This window comes from Canis aureus, chromosome 9 (genome assembly GCF_053574225.1).
Source record: "Canis aureus isolate CA01 chromosome 9, VMU_Caureus_v.1.0, whole genome shotgun sequence".
Taxonomy (NCBI): domain Eukaryota; kingdom Metazoa; phylum Chordata; class Mammalia; order Carnivora; family Canidae; genus Canis; species Canis aureus.
Genome location: NC_135619.1, coordinates 50,245,946 through 50,270,585, shown reverse-complemented (window position 1 = coordinate 50,270,585; position 24,640 = coordinate 50,245,946). Strand labels below are relative to the sequence as shown.

The 24,640-nt window shown below is 43.8% G+C and overlaps 1 protein-coding gene and 1 long non-coding RNA gene across 2 annotated transcripts; both read right to left on the bottom strand.

Moving 5' to 3' along the window:
* Positions 1–6: 6 nt before the first annotated feature.
* LOC144320865 (uncharacterized) lies at positions 7–6,937 on the bottom strand. The gene is made up of 3 exons (XR_013386502.1): positions 6,737–6,937; positions 3,071–3,268; positions 7–741 (listed from the first exon to the last, which is right to left on the bottom strand). It is a non-coding gene; the product is annotated as an uncharacterized LOC144320865 (long non-coding RNA).
* A 4,726-nt stretch (positions 6,938–11,663) lies between these two features.
* ACOT6 (acyl-CoA thioesterase 6) lies at positions 11,664–17,806 on the bottom strand. Its single transcript, XM_077909906.1, has 3 exons — positions 17,335–17,806; positions 14,406–14,608; positions 11,664–12,315 (listed from the first exon to the last, which is right to left on the bottom strand). Exons 1-3 carry the CDS (start codon positions 17,789–17,791, stop codon positions 11,710–11,712), a joined length of 1,266 nt encoding a protein of 421 aa, XP_077766032.1. The 5' UTR covers positions 17,792–17,806; the 3' UTR covers positions 11,664–11,709.
* Positions 17,807–24,640: the final 6,834 nt, after the last annotated feature.

Sequence of the window (24,640 nt, the reverse complement as noted above, 5' to 3'; positions counted from 1 at the left end):
ATAAAATCAGCATTTTATTATATTTTTTAAAGATTTTATTTATTTGAGAGAGTGAGCAAGAGAGCGGTAAAGGGAGCAGCAGACTCCCCTAGGAGCAGGGAGTCCCTGGCAGGGCTCAATCCTGGGACTCAGGGAATGGTGACCTGAGCCAAAGGCAGATGTTTAACTGGCTGAGCCACTCAGGCGCCCCTAAAACCAGCATTTTATGCTTTCATTCACCTCTTAGCTCCCTGGGGGGGCTGGGAAAGGTAACCGAGGAAATTCAGCTGAATTTAGCCTCAGTCGGACTACAGGTAAATTACAAAAGGTGATAGTGAGAAGGATGCGAGGGGCAATCTGCAGGGGAAGGGAATTTTTAAAGTTATTTTATAGCGAGGTTTTAAAGTTTTATTTTTTTTTAATTTTTTTTCCAGGTTCATAATTTATTGTACAAATTGAGTATCACATGATGAGTTGACATTAGTTTCTCCAAGCATGGGAACTTAACAGATGAGGTCCAAGTTAAAGTCCATTTATATTGCTTTCACAGCTGGTGTTTTTTTAGACCTTAATTTGAAGTATAAAATCACCAAAGCAGGGATGCCTGGGTGGCTCAGCGGTTGAGCGTCTGCCTTCAGCTCAGGGCGTGATCCTGGAAATCCGGAATCGAATCCCACGTCGGGCTCCCGGTGCATGGAGCGTGCTTCTCCCTCTGCCTGTGTCTCTGCCTCTCTTTCTATGTCTTTCATGAATAAATAAAATCTTTAAAAAAATAAAATAAAAAATAAAAATAAAAATCGTACACGAATAACCCAAAAATCAGGAGGTAATACATATGTACGTATATGTGTGTGTGTGTAAAGTATGACATATATACTTTCTTGTTGATGTTAATGATTTGAAACATGTATTATATTCTAAAAATAATGTTAATTTGGGGGAGGGGAACTATTAAGGTGAGAATACTTCATCTTCTGCCAAGAAGAACCCGAAATATAGTTCTGACCACAAGATCTACTGATCAACCAAAATCAAAGGCTGATAATTAATACTTTAATCTCTCCCTTCAATTGCGTGGAAGAACAAAAAACTAAACTGAAGCTAAATTATAAGAAGTCCAGAACTTTTAACATCTTTTAATTCTATACATATTTTTAATGTTTAAAACAGAATCTCAGAACTTCAGTTAAATTATTTTAATAAATTAAGGCTCATCCACAAATTGTAATTAAATTTTTGGTGAGAGTAGTAGAAAGTAGAAGGAAATGAACTCTGTCCTTCCCTCAGATAATTACATTGCCTACTTGTGTAATTATGAACTTGGGGGGAGAACTGACATATGCCTATTTTTAAATATGTTTTTTAAACAAAGTGTGAAGAAAGTTTTTTAAAATACAAATACAGAGGGAACCCTGGGTGGTGCAGCGGTTTAGCGCCTGCCTTTGGCCCAGGGTGCGATCCTGGAGACCTGGGATCGAATCCCACGTCGGGCTCCCGGTGCATGGAGCCTGCTTCTCCCTCTGCCTGTGTCTCTGCCTCTCTCTCTCTCTGTGACTATCATAAATAAAAAAATAAAATACAAATACAGAGATAAATGAACTATAATGAATCAAGGTTTCTCAGTCATTGGTTGGCAGTTTTAAAGCAAGTATTTTAGGATTTCTAACTTTCTTTAAAGATCCTACAACAGGTGGCAACTAGAAAAAAAAAATCAAAACCTGATTAACAACAGAAAGGATTCTATGACTTCAGTCGACCACAAATTAACCTCTGAGTCATGTTGTCAGAATTCACTCCAGCTTCTGACTGTTATGAGAAAGTTATCATAGCCCAATGGCTCCTCAACATAAAACCAGGGACCTATATTCATGTATTCACCCCTGTCCAAAACAGTTTTATAAACTCTGGGACACATAATAGCAAACTAATTATCACACATCAGTTTTTAAAAACCTTCAGAAGTACAGGTAACACGGAGGGTAGGGGGGAAGGATGAGTAAAATGACAGACTGGAAACTGGTTTTCACTTAGCAACTACCTTGAGCTCAAGCTCAAACAAACCAAACATGGAGAAACAGGGATAGTAACCAAAGTTACAAACCCTGATGAACTTGAGACAAGTATTCTTACTTCTTTTAAAAGCTTACAGATGTCCCTGAGAAGTCAAGATTTCAGTTACTACATGTTAAAAATATTCTATCTATCCCTTAATTCTTTCTGCGCATATGCTAAACTTAACTCTCTAGTTTGTTAGACTTTACCCTAGATGCAAGTGCAAAAGCTTCAAGATCTTCGAAGACTCAATCTGAGCAGCAGCATGACCTTTCAGCTGTCCACCTCCCAAAACAGGCACTCCCAACACGGGATCCAGGGATATAGAGAAAAGGGCTATAAGGGGGATCTATTCTGTGGCCAGTGTTAGGGTAGCTTAAAACAGTGAAATTTGTCTTCCCATGCTCTGCGAGGTGCTTCACAGCTATGTCAGCATAAGCCTGTCATCCTCTCCGACTATAAAAAGAAAATGGACACTGGCTTTCTCAAGGGGGATATGGCTTTCCCAGTAAGTTGGATCCAAGGGGTCCTCCCAGGGCTTCTTTAACATCAGAAACCCCTAAATCCATGGCAGAGATTTTGTCCAGGTTAAAAGGCAGTCCTGGCAGGATAAATCTACCACATGTAAGGGCAGTAGTTGTGTTAGAGATGCAGCCATTGATGCTCACAACTGCAGCTATATTTGGGAGAAAACTAGCCATAGAAAAGGCCAACTCTGCCCGTTAGCCAGAACCTATCATTCCAATGTTTGACCTTTAACCTAGAGATTGAAGGAAAAGAAGGCAAACGAGAGAGAGAAAGAGAGAGAGAGAGAGAGAGAGAGAAAGCCTGATTGTTAATGGGGCCACAGCCCTCAATAAAGAAAAAGCATTTATGTATTTATCAGATACCTTATTTATTCATGTATTTATCCATTAATTCATTCAACAGGTATTTGTTACATTTTCCAGACCATTAGGACCACTGTCTTTATTCACTCTCCCGTGGCCCTAAGGAGTTCGTTTTAAATACATTTATTTCTCTCTACAATCCCACTCACCTTTGGGCGACTTTGCACAAATTTAGCTGCCTCCTCAAAGTAATCTAAATTTAAGTCCTTCATGATTGGAGGTAGATCTTCATAGCCAAAAAATGGCAAAGCCAGAGTGGCAAAACCTCCACAAGCCAGGACACTAGCTCGAGATTCATTTAATCCTCCATCACCAAACATCAATCAAACCAGGAAAAGGACCATCTCCTATAAACCAGGAAAGAGGATTAATCTGGGATTAGATGACAGGACACTTAATGGACTATGATACCTAGCTAATATTTTCTAAAGCAAATTCTTTTTTTTTTCTTAAAGATTTATTTATTTATTTATTCATGAGAGATACGGGGGGAGAGAGAGAGAGAGAGAGAGAGAGGCAGAGACACAGGCAGAGGGAGAAGCAGGCTCCATGCAGGGAGCCCGACGTGGGACTCGATCCTGGGTCTCCAGAGTCACACCCTGGGCTGAGGGCGGCACTAAATCGCTGAGCCACCCAGGCTTCCCTTCTAAAGCAAATTCTAATTGTATAATTTATATTTTTGGAAAAACATTATTATTTTCTAACTTTAAATTTTTTTAGATTATTTTTTTCTATTTCAAAAGTTCCTAGGGGCACCTGGGTGGCTGCCTTGGGATCAGGTCATGATTCCAGGATTCTGAGATATAGCCCCACAGCAGGCTCCCTGCTCAGCGAGGAGTCTGCTTCTCTCTACCCTCTGCCTGTGCATTCCCCCTGCTTGTGCTTTCTCTCTCTGTCAAATAAATTAAATCTTTTTTAAAAAATAAATAAATAAAACATTCACTTATTTGCCTTGAAAAAAAATCTGGTTTGGCTGAAATAGGTTTATCGTTGTAGTTGAAATAGATAACTGTTTTGGCTATGTAAGAATGTTTTTTCTTTTCTCCCTATGAGAAAAACACTCAGAAATGGAATAAAATATGATAATTTATACCAAGGATATGGAAAATGTTTTGGTTTGAAGAGTAAATCCTGATCATCTAAGCAAATAGTTTTGGCAGGGTTTGAGTTATGAAAGTGCAATACCTCATTTAAAAAAATCCAACTTTAAAGGGCCCTTTGAGTTCTCAATGAGCTTAAGATACAAAGTCACCAAAATCCCTAAGTAAACAAAGTTTATACTATTTTAAAGGTCTAATGATGGTGTAATATAAAATGAACAATATGTGTGGCATAGGAGCCAAGGGGAGGCTACCCCTAGATAAACCACTTAAGTGGTTTTCACTTTGAAGGGGTTCAAGGGAGTTCCCCTCAGAATATGCCACTATGGCATGTAGACTATTTTGAGCTGAAGGCAATTGAGACCCTGTGGGCTCAAGAGAAAGTTTAGCCCTCCCTTAATGACATGGAAAAATCTAAATTGGGGGTCTTTTCCAGAATGAGTGTTATTACCAGAGATAAACTTTATCTGAGCGACCCATCTGTACGGCAGGGCAAACATCTAATTTCCAAACAACTGCTCTTACTGTTCTGTGAATTGCATTCCTTCCCTTGAAAGTCCTAGGCCTCTAACCTTTCCTCCTTACCTTGTTTTGCCTGTCTTTGGAATTACCATGTCTGTGTGGATTCCCTATACATAAAGAATTAATTTCATTTTCTCTGGTTGGTCTGTTTCACGTCCATTTGATTTTTAGTCCAGCCAGAAGGACATTGAAGAGGAGAGTAAATTATTGCTCCCTCACAGTGGAAAGGGAGTAAAATGTCAAACTATTTCCTTCTAATGTTGATCTGTTACTTGTCTTTCAACATTCTTATTGTAGAGTATGTTATTCATTCACTATTCCAAAAGAATTTCCCAGCCAATTGCCTCCTAGTATTTTTCAGATACAGTCTTCTGTATTATTCCAATTAAAAGTCCCAGATAAAGGGGCGCCTGGGTGGCTCAGTGGGTTAAGCATCTGCCTTTGGCTCAGGTCATGATTCCAAGGTTCTGTCTGGGATCAATCCCCAAGTCAGGCTCCCAGGAGCAAGCCTTCTCCCTCTGCGTCTCCCCCTGCTGGTGCTCTTACTATCTCACTCTCTCAAAAAAATAAAATCTTAAAAATTAAAAAAAAAGGGGGGGGGGCGGGGGGAAGGCCAGATAAATCTGTAAGAACAGAGTTAGAGGCAAGAACATTAGATATAATCCAAACTAAAAGATCTAAAATTCCAGTGCCAAAGGCTAAATTTTCTTTGTTGTTGTTGTTGTTGTTTTAGGCTAAAATTTCAAAGCTAGAAACAAGTTAAGGCAAATCTAGCCACCAAAGTGAAAGCTTGGGTGTAAATATTAATGTAGTGATATTTACAAGGTGGTTTTCTTAACATTCAAATATCTTGGCATCTCTTGATCTGCTCTTTGTAAAATTAGATCCCAAGCATCTCTGGATTCAAGATTACTTTCAGAAAGGATAAAGCAAAACCACAAAAAAGACATAACACACAGATCCTCAAATTATTCAGCAATAGATTTTTCCAACCACTAGCTTACCACATTAAAATAACTGAGAATTTCTTTATTTTCTCTGGATTCAGGAATCTGACCCCAGTATGTAAAATTGCTAAGACTTTATACACTCAAAAAAAAAAAAAAAAAAAAAAAAAATCCCCCCTTGGGCAGCCCGGGGTGGCTCAGCGGTTTATCGCTGCCTTCAGCCCAGGGTGTGATCATGGAGACCTAGGATCGAGTCCCACATCCTGCTCCCTGCGTGGAGCCTGCTTCTCCCTCTGCCTATATCTCTGCCTCTCTGTGTCTCTCATGAATAAATAAAATCTTAAAAAAAAAAAAAAACCAACCCCAATTATGAAAATGTTTTAAATCTCTTGTTTAAAAGAGTCTTACTTGGGATCCCTGGGTGGCGCAGCGGTTTGGCGCCTGCCTTTGGCCCAGGGCGCGATCCATCCCACGTCAGGCTCCCGGTGCATGGAGCCTGCTTCTCCCTCTGCCTGTGTCTCTGCCTCTCTCTCTCTCTCTCTGTGACTATCATAAATAAATAAAAATTAAAAAAATAAGATCTTTAAAAAAATAAATAAATAAAAGATTCTTAGTTCTAAGGATCCTGAGAGTGAACATGGAAAATAAACCAGACAAGTTTAACTTGTCTAACCTAATTCTTTGACTCATTAACTCAGGCCCTGTTTGTGGAGGTCAGAGTTTGGCGCTCAAAGAACTTGACTGCACCCTCATTTTAGCACCATCTAGCTGTGGGATCTGGTTAAAACACTTTAGGCCTTAGTTTTTTTTCATCTATAAAATAAATTGTTCTTTGGTCTATGAAATGAGCAAGTTTCCTCATCATGATGGTTTTCAAGAAATTCGAGTACGTCAGAAAATAACAAAAAGATATCTGTATCCTAACGTGAAACCAGTATAAAAAAGTGAACAATATATGTAATGGACCTTCAGTGATGATCGGGCTCGAACAGATACCAGTGAAAGATTTGTATCCACTAATCTGGTCATCATTACAAGAAATGATAATTGTTAAAGTAAATTAACACAAAGCTCTCCCTACTAGAGAGGTAAATACTTAATGCTAGAAACTGTACAGGCCATTTATGCTTATTATAGCAAAGATGCTCACAAGCAATAGCTCTGCAGCCCGAGGAGTTTAAAGGGGATGGGGGTGCAGCTGGCAGAAAAGAGGTACAGTCGCCATTTAGGAGAGCGACTGTCCTACCTGGTGTGTAGGGCGACAAAACAAAGGAATCGAAGGGCCCGCTTTATTTTCCGAACACTAATTAGCTAGCACAGCAAGCAGGCTTTCGTAGGTCGATTTCCTAAAGCCAGGCCCAGCGCTCTGCGCTCAAGACCTCCCGCACCTGGGGGCAGCGGGAAGACGCCCGCAGGCGGCCCGCAGGCAGCCGAGCTCGGAGGACCAGCGCCGCACCTGGCGGAGGCCAGCGCCGGGCCCAGCGGCACAGCCGGCTGCCGCGGCGCGCGGTGGAGGTCACCTCCACTTGGGGGTGGGGGGGCTCATCACGCCCCTCGGCATCTGGTTGAAGCAGGGATCCTCCGAGCCGGCCGGCGTGAGGCTCCACGAAGCCCCATGGGCTCCACGCCCGTGAAGGGGCCACCCCGAGCCCGGCCCCCGGCCAGGTCCAACTCCCGCGGCCGCCCGCTTGGTAGCGCGGCCCCGAGTGGAAGGGGCGGCCGCGGTAGAGACGGCCGGCGCCCGCAGGGTCCCCGGCTCCCCCGGGCCTAAGCCGTGCACGTGAATGTCCAGGAGCTCGGCGGCCAGCGCCGCCTTAGGCGGGACGGTCAGGGTCGCCGCCTTCTGGGAGAGAAGGGCCGATGTGATCCCCCTCCCAGACAGGAGGGGGCCCCCGGGATCCTCGCGGCTTGGACTCCCGCAGGCCGGAGGGCCCGGCGTCACGGATGGGGCGGGGCCAGCCGGGCGGGCCCCGGAGAGGCGGGGCCCAGTGGCATCAGCTGGCCCGGAGGGCAGCAGGGCCGGCCCCCCCTCCCCCCACCCCCGGCTGGTCCCTGGGGCGCCACTCTGCAACCGGCTGCCGGATGGGGCGACTTAGGAGGGCCCGGGGTCGGTCACGCTTGGGGGGTCCCTGTAGTGGGACCGCCTGAAAGAGGCAGGAGCTCATCCCCCGCCTACCGCTCCCGGGCCAAGAGGGAGAAGTTACTGATCAGGAGATGCTGGCCGGTCTCTTCTTTCTTTCTCTTTTTCTTTCTTTCTTTTTCTTCTTTCTTTCTTTTCTTTCTTTCCTTTCTTTCTTCTCTTTCTTTTCTCTTTCTTTCTTTCTTTCTTTCTTTCTTTCTTTCTTTCTTTCTTTCTTTCTTTCTTTCTTTCAAATATTTATTTATTCATGAGAGAGAGAGAGGCAGAGATACGGGCAGAGGGAGAAGCAGGCTCCATGCAGGGAGCCCGACGTGGGACTCGATCCCGGGTCTCCAGGATCACACTCTGGGCCGAAGGCAGGCGCTAAGCCTCTGGGGCTGCCCCGGTCTCTTCCTTAAAGGCCCACTTTGTTGGGCAGCCCGGGTGGCTCAGTGGTTTAGCGCCGCCGTCGGCCCAGGGCCTGATCCTGGGGACTTGGGATCGAGTCCCACGTACAGCTCCCTGCATGGAGCCAGCTTCTCCCTCTGCCTGTGTCTCTGCCTCTCTCTATGTCTATCATGAATAAATAAGTAAACTGCTTCTTGCTATAGAAAAATTTTTAAAAAATAAAGTCCTGCTTTGGCCACCAGGGGTCACGAGTCCCTAACCTAGCTGAAGGAGGCTTACCTAGACCATAGGCTCCCAGCAAAATTCCTTTCCCTCTTGAAATTATTTTTGCCTGGGATTAAGAAAAGACTGCCAATGTTAAAGTTTAAACGTTCTCGATGAGGCAGCTCTACGCATGTGTACACTACGGAAATAGTCTCTATTGTCTTGTGGCCTGAAATAACTATTAAAAAGGTGTCTTTATATGCAGGAAAAAAAATACATCATGACTTTTCCTCTTTCCAAGCAAAAGGCATGGGATTCACAAAACCACATTTTTCCATTCAAACAAGTATTTGTATGTATATGCATATAAAATGGTTCTAGAAGGGTATATACCTCAAGTTGATGACTGTAATTGGCCCTAGAAGCCTGGAAGAGGGTAATAAACTAGGAAGGTTAAATTTAATCTGTGACTACCAGGTCCAACTTCAGAATGCAAGTCCAAGCCCAAAGTTCTGGAACCCAGCACCTCTGAGAATCTCAGAGTTGGAAGAACACTTATTCTCTCTCTCTTAGGATCTCTCAGGTTGACCCCACTTAGATTTTGTAGAATCCATTAGTTTTCTCTAATGAAATTTAAATGTTATGTTTTAAAAATAAACACACAAATAGATATATAAATTTCTTAAATGCTTCACCTGGATTATCCAATTTAATCACGACAGCCCAGAGAGGTAGTTCTTGTTATTATCACTATTATCCTCGTTTTATAGATGATGAAATGGAGGCTTTGGAAGCTTAATAACTTACCCAAAGTCACACAGTCAATAAGTAGGAGAGCCTGGAATTTATACCTACTGTGAGGGTATCCTTGAGGTTACTACCATTTACATCACTTAATGTTTCTTAGCATGACAGCCTTTGGAAGAAATTGATTGCTAAGCTTTGCTTTTATTTTAGGAATACTCTAAGCTTTGTGTAACTGACTAGGTTTCTTTCTTTGCATAAGCCATTGGAAAGCATATGACTGAATAAGTGGCCAGTCAAGGCAAACATATAGGACTACATAATAAGCACTACTGTATTAGCCTAGTTTCTGGCTTCATTTCACAGATACCTTTTCTCTTCCTTCCTTCAAACTCACAATTACCATATTTTAGGTAGCTATTCAACAACCTGAAATTCCTTTTGAAATCTTAGAAACAGGTAGCCAGATATATAGTCAACTCAGAGGAGAAAGTGACCAAACATCTTTAGGCAGTGTAGGATATTTTAGGCTACTTTATCAGTAAGGAAGAAATTGAAGTGGAGAGCTGTCCCTATACCTGGAAATTTAGTACCTGGAGATAGTTGTCATCCTCATGCTTAGCTTCTGGGGCTAGCTTTTGGCCCTCACTTCTCTCATACCCCAAGCCATGTTCCTTATAACTTCTTCCTGTGATTCCTCCATCCCAAAGGCATCTGTAGTATACCAGGACCACCTGGGAGTGAATTAAAACAGCCACTCCAAGAATTCACATCATAGTAAATTATTATACTACATAAGGAATAACTACACTCAATACATATTGTTAGCAATTTGTCAAAATTAAGTTACCTCTAAGGAACCTTCTTTTCATTAGTCAAAAACTAATGGGCAGTTGTTTGGATAAACTGGAATTGGTGAAAGGTTTTGCATGTGCCCAGCAAACCATGTGATGTGGTCTCAGAAAAATTTTCTTGCACTTGGGAAAGACCTTCTGTTCTAGTCTCTTATGTATCTAGGTAGTAGTGCTCAGTACATTGCAATGAATTGAGGCAGATGGATCCCAGTACTTCCTAGTAGGAAGGTGATAGGAACAGATGCTGCTGGGAGGAAGTCTAATTTGGTAAGTATAACATGACATCCAAAGATTAAGGCAGTGGCCCACAGGGTAGAGTCTTAAAAATGTGTTAGTTGGGGTGTCTGGGTGGTGCAGTTGGTTAAGCATCCAACTCTTGGTTTTGGCTCAGGTCCTGATCTCAGAGTTGTGGGATCAAGCCCTGCATCAGGCTCCATACTAGGTGTGGAGTCTGCTTGGGATTCTCTCTGCCTCTCCCTATGCCCCTCCCACTCCTGCTCTCTCAAATTAACAAATAAATCCTTTTTTAAAAATTGGGATGCCTGGGTGGCTCAACGGTTGAGCATTTGCCTTTGGTTCAGGGCGTGATCCTTGAGTCCCGAGATTGAGTCCCACATCGGGCTCCCTGCATGGAGCCTGCTTCTCCTTCTGCCTATGTCTTTGCCTCTCTCTTTCCCTGTGTCTCTCATGAATAAATGAATAAAAATCTTAAATAATAATAATAATAAATAAATAAATAAATAAATAAATAAATAAATAAATAGTTATAGGGGAGCCTACGTGGCTCAGTTGGTTGTCTGCCTTCAGCTCAGGTCATGATCTCAGGGTCCTGGGATTGAGTCCCACATTGGGCTCCCTGCTCACTGGAGAGTCTACTTCTCACTCTTTATCTGACCCTCCCCACCTCATCTTGCTCTCTCTCTCTCTCTCAAATAAATAAAATCTTTTAAAAACTGGGTTATATCAGTATATCAATACACTGTTTTGCTTACAACAAGTACTGTTGTAAAGAACTCAGCTTTACTTTGTAAAAGTACTGTTTGAATCTTTGTAAAGGGTACATTATCAGTAAGGAAGAAATTGAGGCCTGATTCATAAAATAAAAACAAAGCTCTGCATTCATAAAATAAAAGCAAAGGGATGCCTGGGTGGTCAGACAGTTAAGTGTCTGCCTTTAGCTCAGGTCATGATCCTAGAGTTCTGGGATCGCATCCCACATTGGGTTCCTTGCTCAACGGGGAGCCCACTTCTCCCTCTGCCTGCTGCTCCCCCTGCTTGTGTGTGCATGCTTTCTCTCTCTGACAAATAAATAAAATCTTTAAAAAAATAAATAAAAACATGGCTTAGCATATGAAGAAATTCAATGCCCCCAATCTTCAAAGTGGGGTTCAGAAACAAGTCTTGAATACACATTCAGAAATGTATACTGGCAAGAAAGAAGCATAGTTCATTCCATAAAGGATTCAAGTGGGTATGTTCCCAATGCTCAGACATGGTCAGTTAGAGTCCAAACAGGATTTGGAACTCTTACGAATACAGAAACTCAGTCTTCAAAACCAGAACACAGGTCAAAGGTAGGCCAGCAACAGAGAGTTGGGTAGGCACTTCTTACATTTCACCTACTTACGGCTAAGATGGAATGGATCCTGTGGATGAGGTCAGGATTAAGCCTATACAGTGAGAGAAAAAAAAAAAGCCTATACAGTGAGTAAAGTTCAGGGGAGAAAGGAGTGGCAGTGAAGAAATCAGGGTTGCAAAGACTCCAATGGGACCTGATAAGAAGCTGAGATAGTTATTTTGTTGCCAAAAGTTTCCTACGTGCTCTGGAAAACCCAACACATATGTATGAATTCGGTTTTTATTAATACTATCTGGTCTATGATTACAATTTTATAGTTTGCTGGACTGGACAGGTTTTTGACCATTGAGATGTTTATGGAAGAAAGTTTGAATTCGCTGCCAAGCATCGACCTGTGCCCTTGACTGAAACTCTGGCTCACCTCCATGGCATATGGGTTGGCCTAACACTGCATGTACAGAAGCTCTACATACAGGAAAATAAGGTGGTTCAATACAATGACCAGTTCCTTTGTAGCAGATTATCTCGGGTCTGTCTTTCCCATTGGCTTGTAACCGTTCAGAGGCTATCTGAGCATAGAAGCTACTCTTCCAGTTATTATCATCCATGCCAACAATAAACAGGAAGGGCCCCTGGGCCCTTTCAAATGGAATAATACTTTTCTGGTTGGATCCCTCCAGTGGATTTTCCCAAATACCCATAAAATTCAAAAGTCCAGATTCATTAATTGTATATCTCTTTGGGTCACTGCCAAGACTGGGGATAATCATATCTTTGTAAGGCAGAGGAGCTACTGTGTTAGCCACACAGGAATTGATAAGTACAGTGGCTGTGATCCCCTTCAAGAAAGAGGCCATTGAGAGACACAGGTCACCTCCTTTGGAGAAGCCAAGAAGCCCAACATTAGGGCCTTTCACCTGTAGAAGAGAAACAGAACAAGCCCAGAATTTGTAAATGGAGGACATAAACAGTGATTTTATATTCTCTAGGTAGCTTTTTTAAATGTCATTGGCTTGCTTTCTTCATGCAACAATCCACAATGCTCAAGTGGGTCTTCTAAGAAGCAAATCAATTGATTTCCTAGGACACGGGCCTTCCACTAATATTTTTGGTGATTGGGTCCAGAGTACACACAGAGACCTATACCCACATACCCTAAATATTTAAGTTATAAATCAAGTGAACAAACTCTTTAAATATATTCTTTTCTCCCACTTTGATAAATATACCTCCATAACAGAAGATTTGAAAGCATGGAAGGTCTTGAAGCTCTGTACTGGAATGTAGACTAGGGGAGAGCCAGCCCATCCTTGGTCCCTACCCACCTTCCTGTTTTTCCCAACCCTGGCTCCATCATCAACCTTGAGGGGCCTCTCACACATGTATGTGGACGCCCAAGCCTATGTGTTTTATTTATTTATTTATTTATTTATTTATTTATTTATTTTTATTTATTTATTTATTTATGATAGACATAGAGAGAGAGAGGCAGAGACACAGAGGAGGGAGAAGCAGGCTCCATGCCGGGAGCCCGACGTGGGACTCGATACTGGGTCTCCAGGACCACACCCTGGGCCAAAGGCAGGCGCTAAACCGCTGAGCCACCCAGGGATCCCGCAAGCCTATGTGTTTAAGGCCTAGGTGTATTCACACTGATAGACCAGAGAAGAGACACAGGACTAGAAGGAGGATCGATGCCATTTGGCAAAGAATTCTGGGGTTCCAGATCACAAGGGCATGGTGGGCGCGTGTGGGTGTGCGTAAGCACACAGGTTCCAGGTGGATACATTCCCTGGGTACCTTGGACTCCTCACCCTGTCGGCAGGGATACAGCCCAAAGGAAGGCCAGAGTGTGGCCACCTAAAACAAAAGTCCAAGACAGGGATCCCTGGGTGGCGCAGCGGTTTACCGCCTGCCTTTGGCCCAGGGCACGATCCTGGAGACCCGGGATCGAATCCCACATTGGGCTCTGGTGCATGGAGCCTGCTTCTCCCTCTGCCTATGTCTCTGTCTCTCTCTCTCTGTGTGACTATCATAAATAAATAAAAATTAAAAAAAAAAAAAAGTCCAAGACAGAAGAATTGGTCTCTTGTTTTTCCCTGGGGCCTTAGCTCCTCTAATTAACCAATAATCACAATTCAAGACCATCTAGGCTTTAGCAGCTCTGCTAAGAGACCAGTCTCTGAATTCTGAGTTAGACTAACCCACAGACCTTGTGGAACATTTTATCATTTAACATTAGAATATTTGAGTTTCTTTGAGTCTAGGGAGTTGCAGAGTATATATTCTATCTATAATCATACCAAACTATTTTATTTTTTCCAGTCTCAGATAAGAACTTTCTCTATAAAAACACAGTATCATTATTACATTTAACAAAATTAATGATTCCTTAATATCATCAAATACAGTCCCTATTTAAATGTCCTAAAAATGTCTCCTGCTAGTCAAATTTCTCCATCTGTATATTTACATTAGCCTTATGAATAAGAAAAATGGAATCTCAGAGAAAGAGTTGCCTTTTTCAAGATTATTGGGCCATGTGGTGGTAGATGAAGAACCAGAATTTAAGGTTAGTAACATTTTAGGGGAGCTCTTTGAATTGTGGTTAATAATTAAAGGGAAATAAACAGTGGAGTCTTTAGAGATTGGAGAGAGAGGGATAGAAATGAAAATAATAATCCTAGTAACTGGGATCCCTGGGTGGCGCAGCGGTTTGGCGCCTGCCTTTGGCCCAAGGCGCGATCCTGGAGACCTGGGATCGAATCCCAGGTCGGGCTCCCGGTGCATGGAGCCTGCTTATGTCTCTGCCTCTCTCTCTCTCTCTCTCTCTGTGACTATCATAAATAAATAAAAATTTAAAAAATAATAATAATCCTAGTAACTTTTGAAGGAACTTTTGTGTCTCATGATATATTTCTAGCCCCTGGTGTTCTGGTATGGCTTCTGGATCCAGTCCTGGGTCTGCTCTATCCCTTCTCCTCTTCAGGCAAGCATGAGGACCCACCTTTGGATGCTGCAGCATGAAGTTCACAGCTTCTTCAAAGTACTCGAGTTGTAGATCATCCAAATACTCAGGGAGGTCTTCAAATCTAAAATAAGCCAAAGCAAGCGCAGCAAACCCATGTCCAGCCAGGAGGCTGGCCCTGTATTCACAAAGGCCACCACCACTTCCATACAGATCAATGATCCCAGGGAAGGGTCCTGCACCTGGAAAGCACCACAAATCTTAAAAAGCTTTAGACTCTCAAAAGACATTCTTGAGTTTCATATTTTGGTAGTCAGCAAAGAAAAGTTTCTAGAGCAACTAAGGTTGGGGGTGGAGGAGTGGGTGGAAAAAGGATCCTTTTTAAAATGTGCAATTTTTTTTCTTTTAGTAATCTTCAGGGAGAAGGACGGGAACAAAAAGCTTTATTTTCTCCAGAATTTTTCACATATTTTCACAAATGTGTGAGAAAATGTGAAAAATATGCTAGAGATAGCATTTGATATAATGTACATTTCCCACATAATTTTCCTCCAAAAAAAAACTATTTTAGAATACCTTGAGAGCGCTACATATATAAGGGTTTATTAGATATACTGCCTATGTCTTTGCACACTCTGCCCCAGCCTTAAATAACACCATTCCTAAATGTGCGCTGTTCTCTTTGGCTCCTAAAAATGGTATACACTATTACCCTCCATCCCCAATTTTTTCTTAAGATTTTATGTCTTTATTTGAAAGAGAAAGACCAAGCAAGAGTGGGGGGGGGGGCAGAGGAGAGGGAGAAGCAGACTCCCCACTGAGCAGGGAGCAAGATGCAGGGGGTCCATCCCAGGACCCTGGGATCATGACCTGGGTTGAAGGCATACGCTTAACAGACTGAGCCACCCAGGTGCCCCTCAAACCTAAATTTAGATCTCCCTTCCCAGAAGGCTTTCCAGATCCCTCCCAAAGTGAGTTGAGTCAGTCTTTTATATGTTCTCACCAGCACCCTGGGCCTGTACTTCCCCTCTCCTAGCACTTACCACATTTATAACTGCAAGTATAGTTACCTGGGTCCTTTATTAGGCTGTTAGTGCAGTGGACCATGTCTGTCTGTGCTATATATTGCATCCCAGTATGTAGCATGGTCCTGGACTTAATTCATATTTGTTAAGTGATTGAACTTGTTTACCTTATTTACAAAAGCCTTTGGGCCAGAACCGACTTTTTTTTTTTTTTTTCAGAACCGACTTTTTAAATGGGCCACATAGTAGACACTGAAATAGTTAACAGAACATTGACTGGACTCAAATATCAGTAGCCATGATAGGTAGTGAAAGGGTTTTTAGGTGGGAGATTCTTTTTAAAGGCCTTTTTTAAGCTTTTATTTATTTATTTTAGAGAGAGAGTGAGAGAGAATATGTGAGAAATAGGGGAAGGGGCAGAGGGAGAGAATCTCAAGCAGGCACTCTGCTGAGGGCAGAGCCCATCCCATGACCCTGAGATCATGACCTGAGCCAAAATTGAGAGTTGGTCACTTAACCAACTGAGCCACCCAGGTATCCCTGGGGGCTGATTCTTCTTAAATCAGTAGGACTACTGAGCTCCTAGTCTATCCCTGGGCAAGCCTTTAGGAATACAGACCCATTGAGATGCGTAAAGTCCAATTCTAGCTGCAGGAGTTCACAGCTGAATATGCAGCCATTAATTAAGAGTGTGAATTGCCTAAGAGCTGTAAGAATAAAGCAGGGCCTCTCGCTTTGGAGAATGACATTTGTTCCAGATTCTGTGGCATGTGGCAACAACTGCAGCATTTCTCTATGGGAGGGGTTTCAGTCTGGAATTTGGTTTTAAGAGTTGGGTCAGGCGTTTTGTGTCCAAGCCTCTTTTACCTAGTAAGCACCTTGTTCTTTTAAGACTAGGGTTCCTCAGCCCTATAGGCATTTAAGTAAGGTATTTCTTTGTTGTGCAGGCTACCCTGGGCATTGTGAATGCTTAGCAACATCTCTGGCCTCTACCCACTAGATGGCAATAGCACCCCAGGCCTCCTGGATTGGGACAACCAAAAATGTCTCCAGATATTGCCAAATGTCCTCTGGGGTGGAGGAAAATTAACCCAGATTGGGAATCACCAACAAACTGTTTAAAACGGGAGAAAGGGACCATCAGTTTGTCTTCTCGGATTACAGGGCACTGCCTCTATCTGTGGTTTTAGCTTCCTCGGAAGTTTGATGTGAAAACAGGCAAAGGCCACTCTTGCACAGCACCTTAAGTCATTACCTAATACTGGTGTTTGAGGGATCGGATCCCTGGGTGGCTCGGTTTGGCGCCTGCCTTCGGCTCAGGGCCTGATCCTGGAGTCCCGGGCCTGCTTCTCCCTCTGCCTGTGTCTCTGCCTCTCTCTCCTCTCTCTTCTCTCTCTCTCTCTCTCTCTCTCTCTGTGTCTCTCTAATGAATAAATAAATAAAATCTTAAAAAAAAAAAAAAGTCATTACCTAAAACTGGTATTTGAAACACAGCCGCCTGGCTGGCACTTGAAATCAATGCACTGGGGATCCCTGGATGGCTCAGCGATTTAGCGCCTGCCCTCAGCCCAGGGCCTGATCCAGGAGACCCGAGATTGAGTCCCGCAATGGGCTCCCTGCATGGGGCCTGCTTCTCCCTCTGCCTGTGTCTCTGCCTCTCTCTCTGTCTCTCATGAATAAATAAATAATATCTTTAAAAAAAAAATCAATGCTCTCTTTGAGTATGTTGAATGCACTTTTTAGCTAAGAAGTGGCAGTTGACTCCTGGAAGTGCCGAGAAACTTCGAAGAAAAACTTCAATCCAGGATAGACTCTGGAGTGCGGGGACGAGTTTAGGAAAGTTCCACAACCATGAGCTCCCCACCCCCCGTCAGGCAAGAGGCCACCCAGGTCTCGGGACTCCATCTAATTCTCCAAAACAGCCTGGGAGCCCGGGCGCTCACCTGGGGGCAGGAAGAGCGCGCCGCGCACCCGGCCCGCGCGCACCGGCACCCGCCGCACCCCGGGCCGCAGGAAGTGGCGCTCGTGCAGCGCCCGGCCCAGGAGCCGCCCGGCGTCGGGCTCGTGGCCGTCCAGCACCTCCAGCTCCACGGCGAAGGGCGTCTGCACGTCCCGCTTCACCAGCCGCACCAAGGGCTTCTCGGGCTCCAGGGCCCAGAGCAGCCCCATGGGCTCGAGCCCCACGAAGCTGCCGCCCAGCGCGGGCGCGCGCGCCAGGTCCAGGAGGCCGCGGTCGTCCGCCCGGTAGCGCGCGTGGGCCCGGAAGAGCGCGCCCCTCTCGTCGCGCAGGGACGCGCGCAGCGTGACGGGCTGTCCCGGGGCCAGGCCGCGCACGGAGATGCGCACCGGCTCGTCCCAGGCGCAGCCGCCCGCGGGGTCCAGGCTCACGGTCGCCGCCATCCTGATTTCTGCCGAGCGCTGCGGCGGGAGGGGGGCGTTATCCGCCTCGCCAGTCACGTGTCCCGCGGGCGGCCCTTCACCTCCTAGGGGGCAGTCACAGTGGGCACCTTGCGCTTCTCCCATTGGATGCACGTGAGACGCTCTCAACCGCTGCGTGAGATCCCTAGTGTTTGTGCAAACGCGCTGATGTCTGGTCAGCCGGAAGAACGTTGTCAACTAAAATAAGAGTTCATTATTAATCCTCCCATCCAGCGCAGTGAATGTGGACTAGAGGTACCAAGACTGTTGCGATGGCACTGATACGGTCAGGTCCAAGAACCTGCAGGTGTATAAAGCATCCCAGGTGATTGTAATTCAGGTGATCAGTGGAGAAACAGTCCTAATCCTTCCCCTGCCTCTCGATCCTTTCCCTGGCCTTTTTCTTAGAGCTAAGAGTACCAAGGGGTGGCTTTCAGAGCAGATAGATGTTTATGGAGTGAGATCGACCTGGATTCCGGTCTGATCCTGCTCCTTAATAGCCTGGTGATCCTTAGCAAGATACGTAATTCAGTCTCTGAAGCCAGTCTCCTTCTCTGTAAAAAGCATATTGTGATAATTACCTGGGCTAACATATGGCAAACACCGCACTGATAAAACTATATAGCAGGTGCTCAGTAAGAGTTTTGCTTTTCAATTCACGAATCTGGTCACTGGCCGCGCGCGTGAGTGTTGAGCTGCGTCAGAGTTCTGGCAGGGAACAAACAAGTGGCATGTTCCAATTGGGTAATTTGTGGGGAGTTTCATAATGGGACTATTTCCAAAGGCATTGGCAAAGTTAAAAAGCAAGTTGGTTGCAGAACCTTGGGGCTTGAAGGCTCAAAGGCAGAAGGCTGCCTGGCAGGAGCCCTACCTACATAGCCTTTGTGATGGGAGGCAGGCAATCCGAGGTGAGATAGTGTGGGAGTGGAGAGAGAAGAAATAGCTTGACTTCACTCTCCTCTTGCTCTTCACATTTTTGACAGTGCCTTTCATTAGCTGAACCCAACCATTCTGCTCAGCCTACTTGATTTCACAACAGGGTGGATGGAGCATGCGCACCGTGCCCAGTGAGTGGAAGCACGATAAGCCAGACCAGGTCCCCAGATCTCAGAGTACAGTGAGCTTTCAGTATTCTACCTCTGGAAGTACCTGCTGGGGGTGTTTTAAACACCCTTTGTTTGAAATGTTGCAGGCTGTGCTCAATCTAGGAACACTCGGTTTACCTGAGCTGCTGCAGCCACTAGCACAATTGACATCTGCCCTCAGGGACACCTGGGTGGCTCAGTAGGTTAAGTGTCCAACTCTTGATTTCAGTTCAGGTCACGATCTCAGGGCGGTGAGACTGACCCCTTCATCAGGCTCTGTGCTGCTTATGGACCCTGCTTGAGAAACTCCCTCTGCCAATCCCCCACCTCAATAAATAAATAGATAAATAAATAAAAGTTTTTAAGATTTTATTTATGAGAGACAGAGAGGCAGAGACACAGGCAGAGGGAGAAGCAGGCTCCATTCAGGGAGCCTGAGGTGGGATATGTATGATCCCGGGTCTCCAGGATCAAGCCCTGGGCAAAGGCAGGCGCTAAATTGCTGAGCCACCCAGGGATCCCAATAAATAAAATTTTAAAGTGAAATCTGCACTCAGATTTCAGAAAGGCAAAGTGAAAGGTGGCTTCTCCCTCTCCCTTTTGATACCCAGGCTGCTGAAAGTGCCACAGAAATGGCTCCCAGGCACATGAAGGAAAAGCAGCTAAGAAGGAGGCCTGAGCTGGGCCATGCAAAATGCTTTCCTGGGGGATCCCTGGGTGGCACAGCGGTGTAATAAGATCAATAAAAGGATACCAATCAGGGATGTTTTCAAAAGATCTTCCTATAGAGAAACAATGTCAGCCACAGTTACAGATTCATTTAGTTTTCTGTAATCCTCGATAGACATCTGAGATCTCTTTACTTTTCCAATAACCCACCTGAGAGTTGAAAGGGAAAAGGTTGGAAGTGGGGACAGATTCCCAGTTACTCCAGCGTCAGCTGTGATTCCACTTGTGATCTGGCCTGTTACTTATTTCCTGTTCACAGTTTTGGTGAGACAAGAGAGCTCCATATTTCCGTTCTTACCAGCCAGTATACATCGCATTTGAATAAGTCCTTTCTCCAAGATAGCAATAACCTAATTTCAATAATACTCTCATGGTTATGTAGTATTATATTCATATTAACTTCCTGATTTTGATATTTGTACTATGGTTATGTAAGATGTTAGCATTAAGGTAGGAGGAGGAATGGTACCGGGAACCCTGTACTATTTTTGCAACTTTTTTGTGGGTCTAAAATTATTTCAAAATAAAAGGTTTAGGGGCCGCCTGGGTGGCTCAGCAGTTTAGCGCTGCCTTCAGCCCAGGTTGTGATCCTGGAGACCCAGGATTGAGTCCCATGTCACGTTTCCTTCTTGGAGCCTGCTATCTTCCTCTGCCTATGTCTGTGCCTCTCTCTCCCTCTCTTTCTCTGTGTCTCTCATGAATAAATAAAATATTTTTAAAAATAAAATAAAAGATTTAAACAAAAAAGAACAGTATCAGGGAGTGATGAAATCACCAAAAAGGATACCTTTGATTTTCTGTGTCCTACTCATAGAGTAAGTAAAACCTGTCCCCCTGAGTCAGACCCTTCCTCCTCCATATCCATGAACATTTAGTCTTTCCCACTTGATTGAGGTTTCCAAGAATTTGTATCTAAAAATCCCCTGAAATACTTAAATATTTTCCTTGTCCAAAGCATCTGGACTCAAGCATATGATTTTTTTTTTTTTCCGGAGGAATCAGATATTGTAACAGGTCTAGAGAGAAAGACATTAGGGTCACACGTCTCTCTCTCTGACGGACCTTGCCCTTAGTCTTTTTTTTTTTTTTAAGATTTTATTTATTTATTCATGAGAGACACACACAGAGAGAGAGAGAGAGAGAGAGAGAGAGAGAGAGGTAGAGACACAGGCAGAGGGAGAAGCAGGCTCCATCCAGGGAGCCTGACGTCAGGTCTCCAGGATCAGGCCCTGGGCTGAAGGCGTCGCTAAGCCGCTGAGCCCCCGCCCGCCTTTAGTCTTTAAGGAATAATTCCCTACATTCAGAGAGATTAGATTAAATGGAAAACATACTTTTCAAATAGCCACTTGCTGTCTGGATACAAAAATAGCCTGGTGAGCCTGCTCTTGGCTCAGTTACCAGAACTTTGAATTACAGAAGTTACCACCTTGAGTGCTTGCCAAGAATGTTGGTCTAGGGGCAGCTGGTACTGGGGAATGCGAGAGATTAACCTTGCAGGTGCTACATCACTTACTTTTGTAATCGTATTAAATCACTAGTAAGCAATGACCAGATAGTTTGACAAAGAAACAGATGTATGAACAGAATGAAACACTGGCTCACAAAAAACACGTTTTCAAAAAGGATTTTACTTTTAAGTAATCTCTACACCCAACATGGGGCTTGAATTTACAACCCCGAGAGTTTTATGGTCTACCTACTGAGCCAGCCAGGCACGACACAGAATTACATTTTTTATTTGCCGGTTCTCTGGGTATTCACCACCAACACCATCCATGCCTGCAATAGCTCTGCTACTAACTATTTAGAAGAGCAAGATGTAAATCTTTGAGAAAATAGGAATGCCAGTTTTTTTGCATTTCAGTGAAAAACAGATTATTTAGGCAACTGGGGCAGCCTGCCTCAGCCTGATTCAAGTGGCCTCTTTAATCATTCCTGGTTCCTTCTGTTGTATTTCTCCAAGACTCAGTTGTTCTCCAATAATCCATAAGTAGGATCATGGTAATCTCCATCATCTGATCGACACAGAAACAGAGCTTCTAACTCTTAGAACATCATATTCAGAGAAGAACGCTCACTGTGAGACCCCCCCCACACACACACACACATACTCCCCTAGTTCTGCTCTGTCAATCCGAATGCCCCCTGCCTCTATCCAATGATCCTAGTAACCAACAGAGATTTCCCAGAAGTCTAGTTGTATGTTATACTGAGAGCTGGATTTCTTGGGGAGTCATTAGGTCTCTTCTTAATAGTGTGTCTATTTATTGGCCCTTGGAAGCCTTCTTCTTTTACCTGTATTACTGCGTAAGTTTGTGGTGATCTAGCCAGGATTAAAAGCTTTACCTTTCAACACACTGAAGAGAAAAGAGGTCAGAGATCTTGTCTGTGAGAGAGAAACTGAATGCTCCCTGCCTGTTCTGATGTCTTGAAAGCCCAGGAAAAACAGCCAAGAGACAGTGCTCTCATTCCCTCATGCTTTTGCCCTAAGCTTTAAGCTCTACATCTTCTCCAAATAGACTTTCATCTCATATCACAGTGTTTAAAAAAAAAAACATTTATTCTTTCTTTTAATATTTTATTTATGTATTTATGTATGTATTTATTTATGTATGTATGTATTCATAAGAGACAGAGAGAGAGGCATGAGACACAGGCAGAGGGAGAAGCAGGCAGAAGGAGAAGCAGGCTCCCTGCAGGGAGCCTGATGAAGGACCCAACCTGGGACCCTGGGATCATGATCTGAGCCACCCAGGCACCCTGACAGTTTTCTATTATTATAATATTGTCAGTCTCAGTCAGACTCAGGTCCTGCCAACTGGAATTATCTTTATTGCCTAATGTTCTGTCAGTGTTTCCTCCAGTTGCACAACCTAATCCTGGCTTACTCAATAGACTACATTGATTTATACTACATAGCATTATTTCCACTGGTGGCCCTTTGCATCTTGAGTGTGGTCTCTCACTAGGACATTTAGAATTTCTACCATAGGATCTTGAATGTATCTAGGAGGAGATAACATCCTTGGATAAACTGCATGGCATTTGCTGGGTCTTAGAAGAGTATCTCTGGCTCAAATCATCAAGAACAACATGTAAGAACTTGGACAGACTAGCAAGAATTATTAGGAACTAGTAGAAACATCAATATTGGTTATGATACCCAGTGACTATGCAATATTTACTTTAATCAGTGCCAAAACTTATATAGTTCCAGGCTTTGGCCAGACCAAACAAAAGCTATAGTCAGAACCCTGGGATTATGAAGAAAATCCAAAAAGTTGATACTTTCATGCAGATAATATACAGTTCACCTTAGAGTGTACCAAAGACTTCGTTTCTTTTCTCTCTTTTTAAAAACATAATTATTTAAAGGATGCCTGGGTGGCTCAGTGGTTGAGCATCTGCCTTTGGCTTAGGACATGATCCCAGAGTCCTGGGATCGAGTCCTGAATCAGGCTCCCTGTGGGGAGCCTGCTTCTCCTCCCTCTGCCTATGTCTCTGCCTCTGTGTCTCTCATGAATAAATAAAATCTTTAAAAATTTTTTTACTTGAGAGAGAGATCACAAGTAGTGGGGGAGGGTAGAGGGAGAAGCAGACTCCCTGCTGAACAGGGAGTCCAATGCAGAACTCCAACCCAGGACCCTGGGATCATGACCTGAGCCAAAGGCAGACGCTTACCCAACTAGGCACCCAGGCGCCCTTCATTTCTTTCTGATCATGAAGTGAGGTAGATATATAGAAGCTAATGGGTGCTCGCTTTGGCAGCACATATACTAAAATAGAAGTTGTTTGGCATTTCTGTGATCAGTGAAGATCTTAGAAGGGATGGCAAAACATAGGAGGCACTCCTTCTGGTGTACCCCGTCATCCCTTCTCATCTCTTTATGTGATTAAAAGTTAAAGGTATCTGAGATTACAATCGTAGTGGGCAAGATATTGAATCATATATATGTACAAATATATGCACATGTATGTGTGTGTGTGTGTGTATATATATACGATAGTTATACATACAATAGTTATGTACAAGTTTTTATGCATATGTCTGCTGTCATTTTTCTTTGCTATAATTTATCTGGAATTGCTGGTCATTGCAATTCTGTATTTAACCTTTTAGGAAAAGCCAGGCTTCCCAAGTGGCTATACCATTTCACAAGCTAGTAGAGAACACCATCATAACACAAGATAATCATTCTGTAACAGGAGCACCACCCATTCATGTATTGATGAGATTAAAAAGGGAAAAGGGGTGCCTAGCTGACTTAGTAAAGCATGCGACTCAAATTTTGGGGTTGTGAATTTGAGCCCCACATTGGGTGTAGAGATTACTTAAGAATAAAATCTTAAAATGGGAAGATGTAGGGGCACTTGGCTGGTTCAGTCCGTAGAGCATATGACTCTTGATCTCAGCATTGTGAGTTCAAGTCCCATGTTGGCTGTACAGATTACTTTTTTAAAAAGTAAAATTTTAAAAATGGAAGATGTTGAGGAATTGCAATGCTAGTGGATAATTTTTAAAGGATTTATTTATTTGAGAGAGTGTGCACATATGGGGGAGAGGCAGAGGGTGAGAAAGAGAAAATCTCAGGCTGAAGCCCCACTGAGCACAGAGCGTGACTCACGGCATCATCTCAGGATCCTGAGATCATCACCTGAGCCAAAATCAAGAGTTGGACGCTAACCAACTGAGCCACCCAGGCGCCCCATGGTTGTATCTTTAATCAGTATATTTTTTACTTTTACCAATTTTTGAAACTTACATAAAACATTTTTTTACTTGATCATAGTTTTTATTTAGCAGAATGTAAATCTTGCAAGTGTATTTGACTTAAAGAAAAACATCTTTATGTAGTATATTTTACATATTATACAATTTGCTTACTTAAAGTGTACAATTCAGGGGCAGCCCCGGTGGCTCAGCGGTTTAGCGCTGCCTTCAGCCCAGGGCCTGATCCTGGAGACCCGGGATCGAGTCCCACATTGGGCTCCTGCATGGAGCCTGCTTCTCTCTCTG

Bases quoted from the DNA above. Each gene is read 5' to 3' on its own strand.
- ACOT6 (XM_077909906.1), bottom strand. From the start codon at position 17,791: ATGGCGGCGACCGTGAGCCTGGACCCCGCGGGCGGCTGCGCCTGGGAC. The intron at 14,609-17,334 runs GTGAGCGCCCGG...GGTGCTTTCCAG, and splicing joins CGCGCTCTTCCTGCCCCCAG to GTGCAGGACCCTTCCCTGGG. The intron at 12,316-14,405 runs GTGGGTCCTCAT...TCTCTTCTACAG, and splicing joins TCATGCTGCAGCATCCAAAG to GTGAAAGGCCCTAATGTTGG.